General features: G+C 46.3%; 1 protein-coding gene across 6 annotated transcripts in view; it reads left to right on the forward strand.

Annotated features, from left to right (window-relative positions):
• The window catches only part of arhgap23a (Rho GTPase activating protein 23a), a 61,089-nt gene that overhangs the window by 18,450 nt on the left and 19,432 nt on the right, over positions 1-23,207 (forward strand). For 5 of the 6 annotated variants that reach the window (XM_079281852.1, XM_079281849.1, XM_079281851.1 and 2 more), the window contains exons 2-6: positions 17,537-17,740; positions 20,267-20,291; positions 20,700-20,792; positions 22,385-22,463; positions 23,013-23,073. In XM_079281852.1, coding sequence (XP_079137978.1) covers positions 17,537-17,740; positions 20,267-20,291; positions 20,700-20,792; positions 22,385-22,463; positions 23,013-23,073 — 462 coding nt within the window. The remainder of the gene's footprint in view (positions 1-17,536; positions 17,741-20,266; positions 20,292-20,699; positions 20,793-22,384; positions 22,464-23,012; positions 23,074-23,207) is intronic. The other variant, XM_079281850.1, reaches the window with a different exon arrangement.

Raw genomic sequence — 23,207 nt, forward strand, 5'->3', positions numbered from 1 at the left:
AGGCTGAACGCTGCACCGTGTCTCGCTCCAATCAGGCCTTTCAGGGTTTTGCGCTGGAATGTGAGAGACTGAGGAGGAGGGGGTAAGGAGGGAAAGGAGGCATGAAGATAACAAAATAGAGTGAATGCCGATGAGGCGGCCAAAACACAATGCAGCAATGGAAAGTGAAGGCTAAACAAACCTCGACTTGTAACCTGCAGAAAGGACGGCAAGTTTCACAATGCTCCCGTAAGCTATGCCAGTTTTATTGTAAAAAACCCTGCAGATTAGTTTCTTGATTAATCATTTTGCTGACAAAACGATCAAAAGACACCAAAGATATTCTGTTTCCTATCATTTAGGACCAAGAAAAGCTGAAAATCCTCACATTAGTTTGACATTTTTGCTTGAAAAAATGTATCGATTATCAAACCAGTTGGCCATTCATTTTCTGTTGATTGACTTATCAATTAAACGACTAGCCGTCTCGGCTCTAATTGCTGTAAAGCAGACCATAGATGTGCAACAATGGCCTGGTACAACAACCACAGACAACAAAGGGCAACTCCAGTGATTCAGTTTGGCACTAAAGCAGACTTTTAGTCCCTAGATGGGATTAAAATCCCAAAATGATGGACCCCACATTTTCCTTCGTGCCACTCAATGGCTGGTAAACACCAACATCTTTTAAACTCCACAACCCAACGATGAAACACAGACTGTCTGTTAGCAATGTGTAGCTTGCAAGCCCAAACTGGAGATGACAAAAAAAGTATAAATTGTCATATCCCCAAACCACATCATGTGTTTCATAAATGCAGTGATTGCAGAAACTGATGCATTAATATCATATTTATTCATTCACACTCGAACACAATACACATCATCCAATACCAACTTGCTCACGCTGGCATCTGATCACTACTGTGACTAAGCTATCACTTTATTTCCTTCTGTGATGTCAGCAGCAAGGTTTCTGTAGCTCGGCCAGGAAGTCCTAAAGCAACAGAAGAAGAGTTCCCGACGACGTTCGCTCTCCGTGCGTACCTTTCCGGGAGGTTCCTCTAAAGTACCGTACGTGGCAGTCGGCCAGCTGCCGTCCGTCAGAGCGCTTTGGTCGGGGTTAGTGAGCTGACCTCTATCTGTACTTCCCAAACAAGCCGGGCATCAGTGTGTAAGCAGCCTCGGAAGGGATGAGGAGAGAGGGGAGGGGGGGTTGTTTTGACAGTCCAGCAAAATCACGGGATAGAGATTATCAGGAAGCTAATGAGGAGCAGTGGATGCTGGGAAGAGATAGCTCGCTGTGGTTTTCCTGATGCCCGCTGGTCCAACACAACACCGCCTCTGTTTACATGTTGACTGAGATCCTCTCAGAGGATAACTATTTGTTTATTCGTGTACCAGCGGTCCAGAATCTGCTTTCAGTATTTTTAAAGGCATAATTTGACATTTTGAGAGTTTATCTGCTTTTTTACCAAGAGATGTGTGCATATCTATACGCTGATACGAAGCCAACGCGCGATTCGTTTAGCTTAGCATAAAGACTTGAAGCAAGGGGAAACGGCTAGCATGGCCCCGTCCACAGCACCTCGTTACATCTTGTTTGTTTAATTTGTACACAAACAGAAATGTAGAAAACATCCAAGTTGTTTCACAGGAAGTAACTTGCTGATATGATGTGTTGACCAGGCACAGTGGCTTTCAGGCTTCTTGTCACCGTGAGGTTTGCAGGCAACAATTTGGGTCTTTATAGGAATATGATAGTAGTAGCCTTCACAATACTATGTTTTTCGCCTCCAAGTTGTGCATTTAAATACTGTCCCACTCACAATAAAGAACCAACCTGGATTTGGTAGTTTTGCAGGTAGCAGCTCTGTTTATTTTGTGGGTTTGCTTCGAGGCATGGAAGGAACACCTCAACCAAAATATGCAAATATCATCGGGGCTTGTTTTCTCCCTTGCATCTCCTCCAGCTTCTTTCTCTTTTTGTTTCCTCTGTGCGTCACGCTCCTCTTTGACGGTTTACTTTTTCTTTTTTTTAACCTTCCTCCCAAATTCCAGCTTTCTAATTTTCCCCGTGTCTTTCAGCGTTTGCTGTCCTGCATAGATCCCCTCTCTGTTTCCTTCTTTGGTCATCTCCTTTCAGGATACTGAACTGCTGCTGCTCAAGTTTTTTTTGGTGACTGTGCGGCCGTAGACGTTTTCATCTTGACTCAGCTGTGCTTTTTAGAAATGCTCCTCCGAGCTAAATGCCATCCTTGAAGCATGAGGTATTCCTACGTACGTTTGTGCCGTAAAAGGTTTGTTTCGGGATGATTCTTGTGTGTCTGCTCCCTTCTTCTCCTCCCGCTCACTTTACAGAATGAACACTAACGGGACGGTATGTTTCTATTTGCGTTCCTCTTCGCTTTCAGCGGTGCCAGTGTGTCTTTCATCTGAATAACCGAGTGAAACCATGTGTGTTTGTGAGACTCTCACGTCTGCAGTCACAGTCCATCGCTGTCCTCCCACTGGGCAGCCAAAGCAGGGAGACAACCGAGAGCCGTGACCGCTCGAGGTCTGACCTTTTTTTTTTTTCTGGTCATGAAACCACAGCGGACGGTTTATTTCTGCGGGGTGAATGTCAGAGTCTGAGTCGCTGCCACCCCTGCATTAAAAGGCCACTAACGCAGAGTGACAGAGGCTAAAAGCACAGAAACAACCCGGCATACGGATCACATCGCTGCATCGAGAAAACAACAAACGCCAGCAGCATCCCTGTCCTCCAGAGATGTCGGCTTCTACAGACACAGTGTGTCACAGGATGCAGCAGTTGGGAGGGTGCAAAGGCCGGCAGTGTTTTGGATTTAAAATCCTGGTTTGTCAGTTTCCCACAGTGTGAGAAAAGAAGCTCACGTTGGTGCCAGAAGAGTCACGCTTCCTGAGTTTTCCTCGAATCGTGATCGTCTAGATTGGCGAAAATGTAGATTTTACAGGAGAGAAGATTTGGTTTGTCGGTCCAGTGATTGATTATGTGTGAATATCTTTCGCCCAGTGGCACCGTTTGTTCAGAACTATAAGAGGTTAGCGTGAGCCCACGGAGAGTCATGAGGCTTGGGAAAACAGATTGAAATTTGGGACGTCCAAGAGAAATAAATCCCAGGGAATACTCAAACTCTCAAATTGTGGATTTGTCCAGCTGTGTCAGGAGCTGTGCCCATGCTTGAGTAAGTCTGTTAAAAGCAGTGTATATATATATATATTAGGGGTGTAACGATACGCGTATTCGTATTGAACCGTTCGGTACGAGGCTCACGGTTTGAATAAAAAATAAAAATTTTAAAACCTTTATTTAACCAGGTAGTCCCATTGAGATAAAAAATCTCTTTTGCAAGATGTAAGTAACAATACTACATAACAATAAGGAGCAGTTTCACTGGAGACCACGATCTGTCAGGTGGGACCCTCATTAGGATGAAATGAAACCACTCCGCTGCTCTGAAGGCTCCCTAAATGGCTCCTGCACCCCCCCGGACTCCACTTTGAGAATCGCTGGACTGTACGATCCTGAGCGAACAGAGCGGTGGAAGAGTTCCTCGGCGCGGTGTGGGCGGTGGTGCATGGCAGGAATGTAAAAACCAGATGGCCTCAAATGGAAACTCCAGGTCTGTCAGAGGCAGGCAGGCCATCTCGCTTGCTCTAATAAACACTCCAATCTGCAGTCCTGCCCTCTCTCTCCTCTCTTTCCTTCTTCTTCTTCTTCTTCTTCTTCTTCTTCTTCTTCTTCTTCTTCTTCTTCTTCTTCTTCTTCTTCTTCTTCTTCTTCTTCTTCTCCTCCTCCTCCTCCTCCTCCTCCTCCTCCTCCTCCTCCTCCTCCTCCTCCTCTCTGGCTCAGTTAGCCTCCCAACCTGCCTCAGCATCGCCTCCGCCACGGCCCAAATGTTTGACCGCTGCCGGTTTGGCTGAGACGCACGCTTCGGGTCCGGCTTCCATCGTTAGCCAAGGAGAACAGCGACGTCATCCTCCAGTCCCAAACTTATAATTTGCATCTGTTAATGACACAGAGGCAGAGATGAGCGAAATATATCTGGGCTCGGAGAGGAAAGAGGGGGGCTCCAAGTAGGGCTGTCCCTCGCCCAGACGTAGACCGGGGGGGGGGGGAGAATCGAGGCCTGCTCCTGAAAAACAACCAGGAAAAAAAAATGGAAGGGGGGGGGGGGGGGGGGCTCTTATTGCAGCGGAGCTCAGACGTGACGCTCTGATTGCTCCCAGCGGTTGTGGCCGTACAGACGAGAGGAGGAAAGGGGGGGGGGGGGGTACAGTGCAAGAGGAGTAGGGTTAGCTCTTTGCCAGATGTCGTCATTGGCTTCATGGTGTGTATATATATATATACACACACATCTGGAGACAGATGTATCTGCTCAAGAGAAAGTACAGCTGCGACAAAAACTCAGCCGCTGCTCCACTGTGACCCTCAGAAGCAGCAGGATGTAGCAGGAAGCTGTCGTCTGTCTCTGTGTCCATGTTTTCGGCCGAATGTGAGAACGCGCTGTGAAAAGCCATCGCACCGTTTTAACTGGAACAGATTTGTCGGTTCTTCATGCTGCTGTGCTTCTTCAGAAAGGAAAACAAACACCGTCTGCTGTGCATTCATTTTAGTTTCCAAATTCACAATTCAGTTCACTGAATAGCTCCCGATTTAAAGACTGAAGTTGTCAAAAATCCAACATGTATATCAAATGATCCTGAAGGCACCAGCGTAAGAGAAGTCCTGAACCATCACACTCTGAAAAATCTGCCGTGAAAGCCAATTCCGAGCCTATAATGAGCGTAAATGTCTCCCTGCAGGGTTTCTTCTCATGCTGGAACAGAGGCACCTTGTTGGTCCTCTTGTCTGTCAGCATTGGAGCTGATGGGTGACTGTGATTAGGTTGAAGACAGCGGCGTCAAAGGGAAGCCTGACAATGTGCTGCAATTTTAGGCGTTTTTTGTTGTTGTTTTATGTCATTTTTTAACACGTTGTTTCCCACAATCAAAGTTGTCTTTGGGGCAGATATCTTTAAAAACACATACAATAAACCAAAACTATCAACAGTTGCAACGGTGGGAAATACACGGGGGCGGAGCATGTGAGGTGGACAACACTTGAGTTGAGTAAAAGATGTAGGCCTACATGCAGCTTTCTCTTCGTTTGAGTTGTTTAGTTGTCGATGTGTCCTGAGTGTAGAGAAAGCTCTCCGCTGGAGGAGACACTCCCTGCTAATTAGGTTAAAGTGGAAGCACCGTCTCTCCACTCGCTGTGCAGGGGAACATAATGGGTGTGTTATTCAGCTGTGGTTCTCTGCATCAGTATCACTGCTGCCGCTCTTTTGCGCAATTCTCGCGACTGGGAAACGTTGCTGCGCTTTATGAAACGGGGTCAAAAGCTCCATATGCGACAGATCCCCCCCCCCCCCCCCCCCCAACATACACACTCCCACACACACTCACTCACTAATACAAGTCTAATAGCATTTAATAATTCATCAACATCCCAGGATTGCACAGAATGTGACCGACACGCATGGTAGCAAATAACTGTCATTTAGCCTCCAGTCACGCTGTACAGTCAGTGAATGTATGGAAGGTAATTAGAGTGTATCTGTGAGTAAATATCTGCATGTGTGCTTGCTCTCTCTTCACCATCTGCCTTCTCTTCCTCACTCCGGTTTGTGCTGTAGATCACTCTCTGCCCCTTTATTCTCTCCCCCAGTGTTCACTTTCTAACATCTGTTACCCCCCATATCCCGGGCTCCCTTGTGGCAGATGTTGCATGATGGACACATCAGGTTTTTGTGTTATAAATCTCATAAAGAGTTGTTGTTTTTTGTCTTATGGATGGATTTGCGGTTTGCTTTCATCAACTTATATGTCCTGGTCATATCAGTCACAATAGGGCTGGTTATTTTCTATGTATTTTCTCTCTTTTATATCTCTGTAACCTGGATATTTTTAGTTTTCTGGGCTGTTGGTCAGAGAAAACAAGACATTTGAAGATGTCTGCTTGGATTTAAAAAGAACAACCAACAGGCCACTGTGACGTCGTTAATTTGTTTTTGTTTTCTCAGTCTGAAACCAGTCTGAGTGAAGCAAGTCCTCACATTTTAACAAGCTGAAGTCATCAAATGTTTATCATATTTGCTTAATAAATGACTTTAACCATCAATTTATCGAATTGAACAATTTAGAGCTGAAACAATTAGCAAATTGATGAGTCGATCAACAGAAAATTAATTTTGATAATCTATTCTTTATTTGGCAAAAATGCCATAATTCACTGGTTTCCGATCCTCAAATTTGCACATTTCCTGTTTTTTTCTTCTTCTCAATCTTCTGTGAATTTTTATTATGTATTTGGATGTGTGAGGGGGTGACGTAAAGGTGAATTAAGACAGGACTCGCATGGTGTCATAGCATCACCAAGCACATGTAGAGAATGCATGCGTAATGCGTTATAGCTTCTCCAGGAGGAGCACACGGTCAGGTGGGCTGCTCTGCTTTAATCCTGCGGACTGCAGGAGTAAACTGTGCGTTGTTGTTGTTGTTGTATCAGTCCTGGTCACCCAGGGAGGGAGGGTGAGGCGGACCACCCAACTCTCCCTCAGCTGTGGGTTGATGGGATATCTGACCCTCGCACAGTCCACCTGCTCTCGTCTCTGGACTTCCAGAGACTGTTTCCACCTCAAAGCCCCCAGCAGGTGTGACCTCTATGATCTCAAGGCGCTGCCCCCCCCCCCCACCCCCGACTCAGATGTTATTAATTAGTAACTGACACAAGGGCACAGATAACTGCTCATAGGTCGACTCACCCCGCGCAGTGCACACGCATCCCTATGCCAGCATCTGCAGCAAAAAGCTTGGTTGAATGTGGCTGCATGTTGAGTCCCCGCCCTTTGCTCTGTCCCATGTGTCCCGCTGTCTCACCCATCTGCTGCCAGACTCTGTGTCGCAGCTGCCCTCTAGTGGCTGCTCCTCTGAGTGCAGCCAAATAGGCCAATAGATTCTGTGGCCCTGAGATTTACTGGAGATTGTCGTTAAAATGAACTTGCTGAAAACAGCTGTGTTTTGTCCAACACCAAACATCAGTGGGTCAATATCAAATGCCTTGTCCGTTTCTCAGGCGCTTCCTTCTTTGATCAGATATTTTCAGATTTTAAACCAGGAAACCTGTCTGACTTAAGGCTGTATTTATTCAAACAACGCACTTCTTTTTTTAAACTCAAACGATACCAGCCCTGCTTTGAACCTTCAGGGCTTGTCTCCCCTCATAATGGACGGGTCCAGTATGTCTATGAGCCATCAGCAGTCCAACCAAAGTGTCTTCCCCTTCTCGAATTGTTTAATTTGAATATATATATATATACAGGCATGACAGGCTAAAAACTTTCCAGTACGCATGTATGCTTTTTGGAGAAAGGGTGAAGAAATGAACCTATGAAATGAACCTGTAGACAGTATGTTTACCTACTCGCATCGTTTGCCCTCAGATTTACGCTGTGAACCCTTTGGGACGTTGGAAACCATCGCTGTGCATCATGCACATTTTTGTGGTTCTTTTTCTGTCAGTTATAGCAACAGTGTGATGACACAGATAACTCAACACATGAAACCTCCCACGGCCACATGTTGAGTCTCCCACCAGCAGGGGGACAGGAGTCACTCTCTGAGCTTCTCTTAACTCGTCCTTTAAAGCTTCAGATTCTGGAATTAAGTCCTTTTGTCTCTTTTTCTTGGCGCTGTTGTGTCCCTTTTTTCGGGAGTTTCATTGTGAGCGTCGACCGCAGCCTGTCCTTCACTGACCGTGCGTTTCTTTCGGAGCTGTGGCAGCCTGTGTTTAGAGAAAACACCCCGTCGTTGTGTCTGCAGCCTGGTTTGTTTGTGACACGCCAACTAAAGGCTCACTCAGCGGCCTTCTTCTCCTTCCTCTGTGTTTCCTACCATGCCACAGTGTATTCCTCCTCCTCGCACATCTGCGTCTTAATGTGTCGGCGCAGAAATGTTGTTTTGTCTCGCGAGGCAGTCTCAGTGGGGAAAAAGAAAAAGAGGGAGGCCCTCTGTGTGTTAATCTGTTATGAGTGTGATGGGGATTAAAACACGTCACCAAAACCAATCTGTCCGTTACACCGACAACCACACTGCGCACTGCCTCCCTCCTCTCTCCCTCCTTCCTCACCCCTTTCCCCTTTCCCACTGATGTGTTTGTTATCAGAGAGCAGAGGGGGGAGGTGACGAAGCATCGCTCCTCTGGAGATTAGCGGCAGGTGTCGGCCTTTTAATTTCCTGCCTTCCAGAGCTTGGAGCTGCCAGGTTATGATAAATTTAAATAAAAAACGAATGTGAAGTATGCGTCGTGTGCAGGGTGCCGTGTGTGTGTCTGTTGTCTCAGCATTCAGACAGTCGGATAAGCGAGGTGTGGTGCACTGATGTACATCGGGCCCACATGCTGGCGGTGGACGCGTGGCCTGCTCGGGCATGCTTCGGCCACACAGCAGACGGTGTGGGACAACTGGTGCTATTGTCACAACTCTTCGTGTGTGACTGTGTTTCCTCCATGTAAACTGTAACTCAACGCCGTTTTGTTCATTTTTCTTTTGTCGACCCACGTCTTCACGCTCGGCCTCCTCTTTTTGTAAACGCCTCCACGGTTCAATGGCGATAGGAGAGCGAGAGCTGAAGCGAGAGAGAGACCTTTTGTTTCCAAATTAGGCACCGCTCCCTCCTTGCCAAAACTCTTGTTGTAAAAAACAAATGTGACATGAAATCCCCACTCAATGCTGCCACTGACTTTCCACGAGAGATACGCTGGTGATCCAACTGCTGCTGTACGCACCGGCAGACATGGTACTCTGGTGTGGTTTGATTTTGCGTGTCTTCCTCCTGGATGGGAATCGAACCTCCTTCTGTGCACGCCGGTGATCCACTCTCCACGGGGCGGAGCGTCGAACCCAGAGAGAGAAGAGTAACCCCCCCCCCCCCCCCCACAGCCACAGACCTCTGACTATGAGGAACCCTAATTACACAGTCTGGTTTATTTATACTCAGCTGTGACTCAGTAGGACGCGCGTGTGTGTGTGTGTGTGTGTGTGTGTGTGTGTGTGTGTGTGTGTGTGTGTGTGTGTGTGTGTGTGTGTGTGTGTGTGTGTGTGTGTGTGTGTGTGTGTGTGTGTGTTAGTGAAAGTGTATTTCAACCAGGGAGGAAGTGGAGTGTCGTTCCAGCGAAGTTTATTCTGGGATCATTAAAAAAAAAGATCCTTTTAAAGTGACTTTGTGTAACTTTTAAAAAGAAAAATAACACGACGATGCTCACAAACGAAAAGAGGAATTCAGAAGCATTGAAAGGCAACGTTGCTCAGCTCAACACACTTGGGTGTTCTGCTGCTGCAGCCACAGGCGGTCGCTTTTATTGGCGAGTATTAGCTGATGTTAGCAAAAGTTAAAGCGACGTTGCTGAGACATTACTGAGTCAGCTTTCTGTCAAAGGAACATTTCAAAGGATCAACGCAAAAGTGAAACGAGTAATAAACTCACCGTACTTCAGCGCTTGTGTTTGATATCATTATGGTTATCTGGAGTTGGTCTTGGATGGAAAGTCTGTGTTGAACTTGAGGGCATTGAGTTTTAATGACATGGGGGCGTGTACCAGGCAAGGAGGTCTTCAATGAAATACACTGTTGAGTTGCATTATGGGAAGTGTAGGAATCCAGGGTTTTGGAGTTGACCGACATACACACACACACTTTTGTTTTCCTACATGATTGGCCAACGTGTTGTATAAAGTAGTTATTTTAAACTGACATGAGGAAAAAACAACTTTCATCTTTTGTATTTGTACTGTGAATTATATTGAACATTGATTTTATGTTTCCTGTAACTGCATATCATTGGCAGAGCACAAAACACGTATTACTATAAAAGCTACTCACCAAACAAGTCAAATGAGTCTGTTTTCCATGATGCGTATATATATAAAAAGAGAAGGAAAGAAAGCAGTTAAAAACAATGCAACTCATGGGATTAGATCCTAAAATCATCCCATAAGTGATCGCTCTTCATACAACAGTGAATATTAGCACCGTGACGCACGATGTTCTTGTTGACGTTTCTTTTCATTTATCTTCTCGTCGATCTTTTCAAACTCTTCCAGCCTGCAGTGTGTGTTCTCGTACATCCAGAGGGTACAGTCTCTGGGCCGACGGTCGAGTCCATACTTGTCCCGCTGCGCGGCAGGTGAAACCTGTCTAACCTCGTCGGTTAACGGACGCGCGGTGTGTTGACAGCGATGAGCGTTGGCGGGGAAAGTCGGTCGTCTGAAACAACATGGTCACCTGTCTGCCGCTCTTCCACGGACGCTGGATACCTGGCTGTTTGGTGAGAACTCTGCCGGCCGGGGCGAGGTCACTTCTCGTGGTGTTTAGGTGTCACTGTGCCTTATGGGTGGATCCTGTGAATATAGGACAGAGAGAGAGAGAGAGAGAGACTGTGAGAGGGAGTTTGAAGAAGAGGTCATCTTGACATCCAGTAGCAGCCGTTTTATTTCGAGAGCGCTCCTTACTTTCATCTTCAGCTTTTTCTTTTTCCATTTTCTCCTCTCATTATCATCTCTCCTCCTCTATTTTCCTCTCTTACGCAAAAACAAAGAAAGGGAGTGAGACAGTGAACACAGCAGCGAGGCAAATGTTTTCTTTTCTCTTTGAGCTGTAAATTGGCTTCTTTCTTTCTCTCTCTTTTTTTTTTGTGGGTCTCCCCTCTGCCTGGGAGGCAACAGAGGCAGGGCCAGCTTTTGTGGAGTTTAGCGCCTGGATCACAGCTTTGTCACTTGTGTCGCTCTCTCTCTCACACACACACACACACACACACACATGTAGCACACGTGCAGCTTCGTCTGCAACAATCTAGTGGATTTAGCCGACAGGAGATACCTCCATCTGGACCCCCCTTCGCCTCCAACGTCTGGCCCCAGCGAGGCCCGGTGTTCTCGGATCAAACTGCAGAGTTCCAGTTTACTGTACATTACAGTTGCTTGTTTGCTGATGACTGTCGGACCGGCTCGTGCTGAGGGAGCGTTTGTTTGGATACCGGTTTGAGGAACAAAAAAAACAAGGAAGAAAGAAAGCAAAACAGAAAAGGAGTGACAAGACGGAGGGATGAAATAACCGATGCTCCTGAGATAAAGAAAGTTTTGGTTGGAGATGACAGTTAGATGAAGGGATTTGTTTGGCACAAGAGAGAAAGAGGGAAGAGAGAGAGAGGGGGGGCAGTGAGAGGGAGGAGAGACAGAGGATCCAGCCCTCTGGGACAGCGGTGTATGTTTTGGGGGTGGACAGAGTGGCTTTGTATGCAGAACACCACCGGACACCGACGGGAGGGACGCTGTCAGTTGTTCTCTGTGTGTGTCTGTAGCGAAACCAAACCTGCCTCTGATGCCTGCGCCGCACACACACTCCTCCATCTGCTGCCCGGGAGCCTGCCTTCTGCTTCCTCTGGACTCAACCGCTCCGAGAGTGTTTGAATGTGTGTGAGAGAGATACTTGGAGAGGTCAGGAGGCTGTGATGTTGAACTTTTGGGATTAAACTTTCTGACTGCGATGGAGTGGAGCCAGGAGACGGGAAGTTCACACTCTTGATTGACTGAAGAGTCCCAGAGGAGGATTTTTCGAAAGCTCCACTAAAACCACCCGTATCTTCTGTATTTCTGCGTCTGGACTTGGTCCACAAGCTTGTGTAGTCTGTGTAGTCTGTGTGTGTGTGTGTGGAGCAGCCCATGTGGGCGTTGAGGGATGCGGATCTGAGAGAACTCCACGCCCCGATGCCCGCTGCCATGCTCCCGTGCCCTTCGCAGGCCGGGCCTGACTGGAGCTTCCAGAACCCGGTGGGGGTGGACTGCAGCTCCCCCGAGCCTCGCTGCATCTGGCTGGCGGTGCTCCGCAGTGCCACGGGTTCAGTTCCGCCGCCCACCGTGCCCACTAGGCGCAGCCAGAGCTGCCACCATCCCAGGGTAAGCACGGGTCCTCCTCTAGCGGCCGGACGTGGAGTCATTGGTTCAAAGCGTCAGTCTGTTGCTGCAGTTCAATGATCGGTGGATTTCAAATGAAATGTTTTAGTATGAGTCTGATGTTTTTATGCATTGCTAGAACACGTATTGATTGTTATCAGTTTTAAAAAAAGCTGCTGATTCTCACATTGGAGAAGCTGCTGGATGATTCTTCTATTTAAAACAACCAATTGATCATTGATTAAGTGTCTGTCAATCAACTCATCAATTAAAGGTCTAATCATCCTAAATGAGACAAATGTAAGTCGCCCCTCCTGCGCTCTGCGTAGTAAGATTATCATGCAAAAGGTTTTTTGTTTTCTGTGGCTCTCCAGAAATAAAACCCTCGGTGATATCGGCAGAAAACTCTCCAGAAACCGCCGTGTGGGATGTTGTCAGTCGCGCATGTAAACAGAGCATCTGTGTAACTGTTCCCATTGTTTGAAGTCTGGTAACCACTCAGCTGCTGACAGGTTATTTAACCTTTCAGTGTGCGAAAAGTTGCGTTGCCTTCGGGCTGTTTCTGTTTGCCGCTCGCTGCGTCTTCGACTTCACCGGGAAACAATGTGGCGCCACTTTTGTGTTGACGGATTGAGATGCACAGTTAGATTATTGCTGTGTGTACTTTCATTAAGGACTCAACTGTTGTTTATTCTGGCGGTCGTGGGTATATGTGACATTCTGTTTGTACTGGTTCTCCTGATTATTTAAATATCACTACAAGCCAAGCAGCTACCAGTACAAACATAATTTGGGTATATTTTTAAAAGTAGAATCCTTAAATTATTCATCATTTCATTTATTATAAGACCCTTTCCTTATGTAGCTTGCTAACCCACAAACAATGCTGTATACTATGGATTATGCATTGTTGATATGTATTATAACGATCTATATTTCTCTGCGCCACTTCTTTCTGTTTTTCCACAGCTGACGTGTGATTCTGCTCGTGTGGCATATCGACCCTCTCGCTCCTTGGAGGGGCTTCTAATTAGCGGCTAAAGGCGGATGAGGGAGGGGGGCTGCTAAGTGGCACTTTTTGCGAGGGGTTGTGGAAGCTGTGCGATTGCGACCCTCCCACAATGCCCGAAGAATTCAGGGCATCTCTTCCCCACGTGATCTCATTTCAGTGAGGGCATTTATGTGGAATATCACCTCCTCTTTTTAACCGTTTCTCCTGGTTGTTAGCACCCCCCCCCCCCCCCCCCTCCCCCGATGACACAGTGCCACAATCAGGAATGTGAGTGTGGGGGGGAGGAGAGGCCGTATTAACACAGCTGGGACAAACACACGATGTACGCAGTTCTGTTTAAAGAGAGAGAGATGTTTGCTATTGAGAGAGGTGCTCACATCATGCAGTTTGTCCGGTCATAAGGCTGCGATTTTTTTGTAGTAATTTCGTTACGATTTTCTTGGTAGTCGATCGGCTTCCATCTTTGTACCGCGAGTAGTTTTTTGTTGTCAGGTTTGCATTTATTTACCTATAGCTACCCTCACAGTGTGTAAAGATGAAGAATAATATAGAAACACCGACATGAAAGAAAAACAATGAAGTTATTTCATGTCAATGAGGTTATAAAGTGTAAAAAAAAAGCAGTTCCATGAATTGCATCTAAATCATAATTGAATAAGCTTTCTTGTTGTGGCTTTTTCCCGTCCTTCAGACAGTAAAGCAGGAAGTACTTAAACTCTCATCTCACACTGACTCTGCCCACTGAGCTACCGCGTCATTCTGAAACTGCTGCTTCTTCTTCTCCTCCTGAGCTCACGGGCACCAGTGGCAGTGAGGCAGACAAAATGGACAATATGTTTTGCTGTTCAAGTAGAACACCCTGTTTAACCGACATTGCATAATCACCTGTTGGCCCAGTTGAGCCGACAATGGTGTTGAACTGGTTTCTGAGCATACATATTTTATCCATATTGAAACGGATGTGTGCAAACACACACACGCGTACATACAAAGCCTCACATGCGTGGCTCCTCAAACGTCTTGTTATGCAAATTACTGAGCGATGTGGAGCATTTGAACTTGTGCTGCATGTCTTTATTTTGAGTCCTCGGGTCTAACTGCAGGTTTGGCACTTTGGTTGGAGTGTTGAGAGCACAGCGGGACATTCATACACTCCTTCTCGAGGCATATAGGATGCACATAGACCTGCAGAGTGGGTGCGGCGTGCCCTCCTGTGTGGCCGGTGAGTTCATGAATCATCATCATCCAGAGTCCCTCTCCCGTTCCCTCTTGGCAGCCCGGCTCAGGGGGTCGTGGGTGCAGACAGCTACAGCTATCAGGATTAAAGGCCCGTCAGCATTTGTAGCGTCCGTAAAGCTCCACTTTTCAAACAGGTTGCAGCTCTCAGCTGTTTAAAAGGGCATTGTTGTTCTGGCGCTGATGGGGTTTTAGCAGGAGCCCGGCTCCCCGATGGCCGCTGCATTCCTGCGGACTGCTTTGGAGTGAGTGGATGGAGTGAGGACAGGAGAGTGTGTGTGTTACTGATTATTAGGACTGCAGCATGACAATATCATCATGTCCTGGAAAAGCCTCTTACAAACAGAAAATCACATTTTACTGGATTTTCTGAAAGACTATCACCCACGCTCTTTATTATTTTACATTTTTTTTATGTTTTAACAAAGCTGATGGAACTCTAGGTTTTTGGCACGAGGTGTTATAGATTTACATTTCCAACTAAACAGACGTGTTATAATCCTACCAGCAGGACATCCTCTGCTCTCCACTTATATTTAATCCTTTCAGTCGTGCATCTCAATGATCTGCTCTCTCATTGAAATTAGGAGGGGATGTAGCCACAGGGAAGAGTGTGTGTGTGTGTGTGTGTGTGTGTGTGTGTGTGTGTGTGTGTGTGTGTGTGTGTGTGTGTGTGTGTGTGTGTGTGTGTGTGTGTGTGTGTGTGTGTGTGTGTGTGTGTGTGTGTGTGTGTACACACCACTTTCCCCACTAAACACACACTCAAAGCAGGAAGCTGACGCGTCGCATTACCAGCTGCTCTGCATATTCAAATCCAATTGTTTCTCAGGGCAGCTTTTGTGTGTTTTAATGACATCATTCAGGTGGTAATGGGATCCCTCGCGACTCTGTATTATCTAAAGGGCATTCAGAGTTTATTTTGTCATTGTAATGAGCTTCAAGAGGCGAGGACGTGTCAGGCAAAAGTGGTGCAAAAGGATAAATTTCCCGTAGGAGAGGAGGAAATACCAAATGTTCATAACAGGAGTGAGGTTTCCCTTTTCTGTGCCCTGAGCCTGCATAGGAAGTCAAGTTTAGACTTAAAAACCACAGAACATTTTTTCCAAGTGCCTTGTTGGTTAAACAGAGTGTCTGGAGGGGCCGGAGCACGTCAGCAAGTTTGGGCTCTATTTTTTTGCTTTTGCTTTTGGGTGAAACCGGTAGAAGAGAAACTGGTCGTGTGAAGGTGATTTTTAATTTTTTTTCTGGCTTTAGTGGAAAACAGTGGACTGACGACTCTGCAGAATAGCCGAGCAGAGACGCACATCCCACACAGTTCGGAGCAGCCGAGTGGGGAAACTGTGCTGGCTCACAGACCCAGTCGGACCCCGTGTGTTTTGGGTAATCACAGGGTTTGGTATTCACAGCGCCGGGAGGGGCCATGCGGTCGAAACCGGCGTGCCGGAGCCTGTCCCTCGCTGGGGCCCGATACTCCTCCTCTCCGTCCTCCTCGTCCACTCGTTGCTCCCCCCCCCCCCTCCTGTGTGCCGGTTACAGTGTCTGCTTCGACTTGTCAAAGCCAAACCGCTCCCTCTGAGGAATTCTCTTCCTCCTTTTCACCCTCTTGCTCTTTCATTTCCTCTTTTTTCTTTTTCACTCTTTGTCTTTTCTTTTTCTTTATCATTTATATTCAACACCCCAAACATTCCTCCTTCCTCAAGCACTTCTTTTATGCTGTTTTCATGCCACATAATAGGCCTGGATTCTCACCTCTTTGATAAAAATAGCAGGGGTTACTCTACATTGTTTAGACTGCCAGACTAAGGCTCAGGCTTTGTGTGTCAACTTATATATATATCTGCAAAGTTAAAACATATTTCAACAGGAAATCTAAATGTCCCAACATATTTTTGGTCTCTTTTTGCCCCTGGATGGAATGTTTAAAGTAGAGGAGGAGAAAAATGAACAGTAAGCACACGTGCTGAGAGAGGAAGAGGAGGTGGAAGGGAGGGGAGGTGAGGCGAGGAACATGGAAGGAAGGATGAAGAGGAGTGAACGAGTGGAAGTGGCCTCCATGATGGAGAGTAGAAGATCTGTGAGCGGTGTTATTTATAGGAGCATCTGGTTATCCCGCAACGCTGCCAAACTTCCTGCCTCTAGCCTGACACTTCCTGTTGTTGTGTGGCCGCATAACCAGGCCTGGCGGGTCAAGTTTGTGTGTCTGAGTTTCTTATATATCAGCGTGTGGAAGGGCAACAGGAAGTGGGGAAACGTGGGGTGCTCATTTCGAGTGTGTGTGTGTGTGTGGGGGGGGGGGGGGGGTTGCTGCTTGTCGTCTAGACAGGTTAATAAACTAGAATTAAAACACATTCACTCACTTTAAACTGAATTTAGAGAAATAGAAAAATGTTGCGGTGTTTTGGTGTTTTGGCCAGCTGACTTTTTAAACGATGGTATGAGTGAACAGATTTTTGATGCATGAATCAGCCAAACATGATCACAGCTATCTTGTGCACCTACTTTGCTTTGTTTAATCGTAACGCCTCGAGCGTTCTGTTTTACTTTGGCGGAATAAAGCTGGCAGGAAAAACAATGCACACCAAACCGCACCTAGAGCGCCGTAAACGTCCATGTCCTCGTGGACTGAGGCTGTTTAGTAGCCTGAATTAATTCAGTTGTCTTCTGATCATGGCGACCCTTTCCATATTCATTAGTCATATTCTTTATCATCGCAGTATTTGTAGGATGGGGGGGGGAAATCTTCAACGCATCGTGTTCGCTGAAGTGTCAGTGCGGCGCCGGGATTGATTTGCTGATGATTATACCGTTAAACTGTCCCCTCACTTTAAGATCTGCTCCTTTAGGTCACAGAGACAGAAGAACAGTTTGATAGTGACTAGACCTCCTCCTCACTCTCCCGCCTGTTTGGTCAGGTGATGGTGTTTGACTGACAGGTGTGGGTCATCGGGGCAGCGGGAGGGTGATAGTTCTCACGTGTGTCTGTCAGCTGAGCGAGCTGAGCTTATTTACTCGGCTTCAGGAATGAGATATTTAGAGAGCGGAGTTCAGATTCTCCCAGGACCTTTGCTCTCTGTCATGAAAACCAACATCAGAACTGGGTTTGCCTCCTTGGTCCTGTCTAGATATGTGGCCCTTCTTGATAGTGGACAAACATGTGCTTATGGACCATATTTTTCTGAGACTGACCTGACCCCGAGCTTCATTCAGGACTCTAACACGAACCCATTTTACAACCTTCCATCTAAACGTATCAAAAACACATATCCTGAATCTCTCTCTCTCTCTGTCTGTGTCCACAGGGCAAAGGGCGGAGGGATGGTCTCTCCTCAGCCGGTGACAACCCTCGGCCGCCGATGGCGACCCGGCCGGGAAGGGAGGGGGTCGGCGTGGGCTGGAAGGGTCCCCGGACGCTGGTCCTCCAGAAGAACTCCCTGGGTTTTGGTTTCACGCTACGCCACTTCATCGTTTACCCTCCGGAGTCGGCCCTGCACACCAACCTCAAGGTGAGACCTGCAGGTCCTTGAGAGATTTGAGTTTCAAGCTGTTGAGTTATGTTAAATATATACAGCCTTAAAGACGGGCTTCGTGTTTTTCTTCCTTTTTTATTTAGTGTCAAGTGTCGTGAAGTTCTTTTTTTTTTTTTTCAACATCCGTGTTTATTTTTACAGCACACATGGTCTCCATTTCTTCCTCGCTGCCATTTAAAAAGGGTTTCCAAAAAGCCTTACGTTTAACTCGCTGAACCCAGGACACAGCCAATCTGAGCTCGGAGATAAAGCCAATCATACCGGTGCAGAGGGTCAGTGAGTTTGAGCTGATTAAAAATTAACTCGCAGACAAAAGGAGAAAGCAAGCCGATTGGAGACAACATGCTGAGCAAACCAATCCTGTTGAAGGTTGTTAAAAGAGGTACAAACAAGATGTGGACACTAAAAAAACTGGTGAAAACAACATTTCGAGCACCTCCAGACTGAGAAGTCTTCATTCTTTTTCAGTATCGCTTTACAGGCCTTAGTTGTTTTTTAGTCTCTGGTGAATTCCGGATTGTTCTGGTGTTTTGGAACCGTCCTCTATGTGAGTGAGCGGTTATTTAGCTCTTTTGAGGTGCGGGGGCAAACGGCTCCAGATGTGAAATTGAGGGATACGGAGGCTGGGGTGGGGTGAGCCAGCTGAAACAAGGCCTCTATTATTATTATTGTACCACCCCACCATCCAGCAGCTGCAGATAGGAACACAGATTGAATGAGGCCTGTTGTGTTAGCCTGGTACCACTCTCTGGCAGTCAGGCCGTACCAGGCCGGCCCCGGACAATAGGCCCACTGCCGGCCTTTGGCCTCGGTTCTGTCCTCGTCTCCTCTGCCCCGAGGGTCACATGGTGTTTTGGGGACAATCGGACTCACAGAGCCGCCCGTTCTTATCCGAAGAGCCGTCGTGGAAGTCTCCCAAATTACCCTCACAGTGACCAATTAGAGGCCCACCGGGTGCGTTTTAAACTTGACAGTATGTAGAAAAATACAGCATCTGTTTGCAACTCCCCTCGTCTACTGAACTGGGATGCATTGGGCTGGAGCAGGTGCTTGCACATGTATTTCAATAACGCAATCTAACTGCACTGTGCATCTGCAAAACACTGCTGATGAATGGAAAAAAGGAAAGAAAGACATTTGTCTGATTGTGAGAAGTGTAATTTCTACATCGAAAATCTAAATTTACATTTTTTGACATTAACTTAAGACAGAAATGGCACTTTGACGAAAGCCCTCGTCCCTCAGATGACATTTCATATTTGGTTTTTGGAGACTTTAAATTGAGATTCTCACTCCAGACAATGAACTATTGTCAATATTTGTTTTTCCAACGAGCAAAATTAGCGTTATACAAAACTTAAAATGTCTCTCAATTGACCAGATGAAACTGTAAATTATTTTGGCCGAGTTTAATGTTAGGACGGGTCGTTCTTCAAACAGTCCCTTCCAGCTGCTTCACACTATACAGGTCTGGACCCGTAGGGACAGTATTTGACCCAGATGCCCAGACTCTCTCACTGGCTCCTCCTCTGTCCCGGATGTGTTCAGACTAAGGGCTGCTCAGTTGTCGAGTGTCCCCAGCGCGGAGCTCCATTCTGGGGTCGGCAGCTCTTCTTTCTCTGCCTCTAAACCCCCCGCCATTGTCTGCAGAGCCAGGAATGAGCCCACTCAGCGCAGCATAAAGCCAGGCAGCAATCAGCCCACTGTGCCCCAAAACCCCAGACTGTCCACTCAGCTTAGTATACGTGTGTGTGTGTGTGTGTGTGTGTGTGTGGACATGATCAGACAATGCAGCTATCCAATCTCACCACCACCTCTGTGTGTTTACTACGCATGACTTCAAGATCACCTGCAGACGGTCGAACCTGAAAGTCAGTCTCTGTGTCGAAGCTGCGCTTCAACATTCAAAGCTCATAAAAGCAAACACTTCGGTCTCGGGACGTTTGGCACGAGATGCGAGGGAAGTCACCGGCATTCGAGGAAGCTGGTTAACACTGATTATTGATCGACTTCTTTCTTCTTCTAATTATTATTATGAAAGGGGTCGACCAGGGGAAGTTCAGATTTTAAACTGTGTTGTGTCGAGTTCATTGTTAAAAGGTGGAGCATGAGCAGTCCTGCTTTGTGTCGATGCTGTAAAGCAGAAGCCCTCACCGCTGCTCCATGTGTTAGGACCTGTGTGTCCTACAGTGAGATGTAAACACCAACATGTGTTAATACTCCTGCCTGTGAAAGCAGCGATCGACCTTTTTTTTTTTTTGCCTAAATGTGAAATACTAAACAGCCCAAAAATGTTCTCCAAATAAGTGAAAGTAAAACAAACTTATTAGCAATCTCATATATTTATCTAGGGGTCATTTCTGGGGCCTCTGGGTGTCTTTCGTGACTGTTCTGTCAGTAGTCACAGCAACATTACGTTGTCAGCAAAAGTAAATCTTTTTCTGTGACACGTTAACATGTTTGGGCTCTAGTGATGAAGTCGTCTGTTTCTGTTCTTTGCAGGATGAGGAGAATGGTAACGGAAAGGGTAAGTGTTTCTCTTTTTCTTTCTCTTCTCATCAGACTACAAATACTAATCTCGTGCAGTGGGATAACAATGATGTAATGAACTGGGATCTCCTGTGTTCCCTCCTGTCTCTCCTGCTCGGCGGCCTATCTGCGCCCCCTACAGGACGCTATGCAACACTGCATCTAAAGTACCAGGAGCCAAGTCCAGCTGATTTTAGATAATAACATAAGAACAATAACAAGCACAGACTGTTGCGTATTAGTACATAATCCCTGGCCTGGAAGATCACAAACACAATTACTCAAAAGCCTCTCATATACCAGGAGCAACCTAAAGCTTTATTTCTTTAAAGTCAACATGAATCTTTCTTCAGCAGGCACAATCTCTGATCTTTTCACTCCTCCTTCTTTACCTTCTCTCATGCAGGGTGTCAGAAAGGTCGACTGGAGCCGATGGACACCATATTTGTGAAGAGCGTGAGGGAAAAAGGGCCGGCCCATCAGGCGGGCTTGTGCACAGGTAAAGGGAACATATGGTGCAGGAGCATGAACGTCTTGATTTGCATTGTAAATCTGTCGGGGGGGGGGGGGGGGAGCTCCGGTCATGTGATGCTGCAGACATGAGCAGATTCAGAGAAGAAGAAAAACTGACCTTTTCTCGTTAGCAATAGAATATATCAAGAATAATTTTCCCCTGACGAGAGACAAGTTGTTTTTAACGTCATTGGGTGATTTAATAACAATCGTTATAATAAAACGAAGTAGAATGTCTACAATAATACTGATGATAATCATCATGATAACGTTATCAAACAGAGATACGATTAAGATCAGATCAAAACTTTACAACAGTGGAGTAAAAGAAACGCAGGAAAAACAAGCGATTCCAGGCTCCTGAATGAAAAGCCTGTTTTTTAAAGCCTGTCTTTAGAGGGGATTTAAAAGATGAAATTGATTTAGCTCTAATTTCCTCAGGCAGTTCATTTCAGCGTACAGCCTTGTCTGAGTATTTAAGATTGCATTCTGGCTCATAAAGAGTTCAAGGGTCAGCAGCCAGGGGCCTTTCTGTGCTTTAAAAATAATCAGTAAAGTATTTGAATCAGTGCTGAGTCTTACTGGTAGCCAGTGCAGATATGCTAAGACTGGCGTAATACGGTCTCTGCGTTTAGTACTAGTTCAAATTCAACCTATGTCATGTTAGAGCAGAATAAGAGTTTTTCAGTTTTGCTTTCATTGAACTAACTCTGTGACATCCGACACTCAGAGTCTACAGATAATACCGACACCAGTACGACGACTCCGATGTTCACGTTCATTTGAATGTGACGGAGCCATTGAAGTGTTCTCGCTGCTCAGACAGAACAGACTAGTCCTGCAGTGTGCATGCTCCAACACACGCTGTCACATCCAGAAAGTCACAGGCCGGCGTGAACACATGCAAACGCGTGCAGTCTGAGCACTTTGAATGTGTTTCAGCCCGGATGAAGTCTCCATGAATGCATACAAATTGTGAACACGTGGTTCTCTAACGACTTTTTCTGGGTCGTCGGTTCACGAGACGCTAAACTGTGCCGACATCCCGTTTACGCCTTATTCCTACTGGCTGCTCATCTGGGTCAGACTACTGACTGCTTTAAACATATGGTAATGTGATGCATGTGCAAATGTTTTAGAAGGTCACCAACAGAGGCTTTCTTTAAGACAATGATGCTTGCTTTTTATTATAATGATAAAAACTGTAAGTAAAAATAGTCAAAGAATATTCTGTATTTTCTTTTAATTATTTGTTTTGTCACATGTGTGAACAGGCCTTTAGTATGCCTCCCTTAATATAGATAATAGACTTAATGTTTTGCCTGCATGTTTTGTTCAGACACACTTTGGCCATTAGAACGTAAATAAAAAGGATTTTGTTGTCAATTAAATTACAACGTTCTTCCACGACTGAATTTAAAGTTTTGACAGCTGCCTTGGTCCCTGCTTCGTGTGTGTCTCTCTCTCTCGCCCCGGAGGTCTGCACCTGCTTGACATGTCAAAGGTCAACATCCAGACCTCCCGTATAACCTGTAAAATGTGCCGGATACGATACGATAACACGTCCGTGTCTCGCAGGGGATCGGCTGGTGAAAGTGAACGGAGAGAGTGTTCTCGGAAAGACGTACTCGCAGGTGATAGCCCTCATCCAGAACAGGTAAGACCTCCTCTGCCTGTTAGCACTTCGAGCCTTCGGTGTGTTGATTTAGAGAACCATCCGTTTGCTTTTTCTTTACCATCGACACGACTGGCGACACGCAGTATTTGTTTGCGCTGCCTTTTTTAAAAAAGAGTAGCCTGAAGCAGCGTAGTCTCCTCACTCACGATGCCCTACGTGGTCTGAAAGACGGATACCGTGGCTCTCCAGAGGGAGATTTAGAGGCTTGGATAAGTGACTCTGGAAGGTTTTAACCTGGTGACCTTTTTCTATTCAAATGCTTGGATTAGATTCTGACATTTTATCATCAGTTATTTTAGAAAATCCACAGGGAGGTTAGAGGTCAGCTGCAGCACAGCCGGGCTGGTGTTAGGGATGTGCCAACCGACTTTTTACTCTCCTGACATGAGATCCCTCGACTCAGACTGCTGATGCCAAAGCATTATATTGTATCAAGCACCAGGTCAGGATATTGGATGTGAGCCTGTTTTATTTGTCTTCATTCTTCCCGTCCTCCCCTCTTCTTCCCCCCCTGTACATGTCTCACAGTGAAAGTGTGTTGGAGCTCTCCATTATGCCAAAGGATGAAGACGTGCTTCAGTTGGTAAGTGTGAGTATGGGATTTTTCACGCACCTTCTCTGAACAAACTAACCCACACGCATCATGCATGGCACACTTAGATACTTGATTGTTTTGTTAGATTTTGGATGATGTGAGGACATTGTAGGAAGTCGTGTTTGCCG

Source organism: Melanostigma gelatinosum, assembly GCF_949748355.1.
Source record: "Melanostigma gelatinosum genome assembly, chromosome: 13".
In the NCBI taxonomy this organism is placed as follows: Eukaryota; Metazoa; Chordata; class Actinopteri; order Perciformes; family Zoarcidae; genus Melanostigma; species Melanostigma gelatinosum.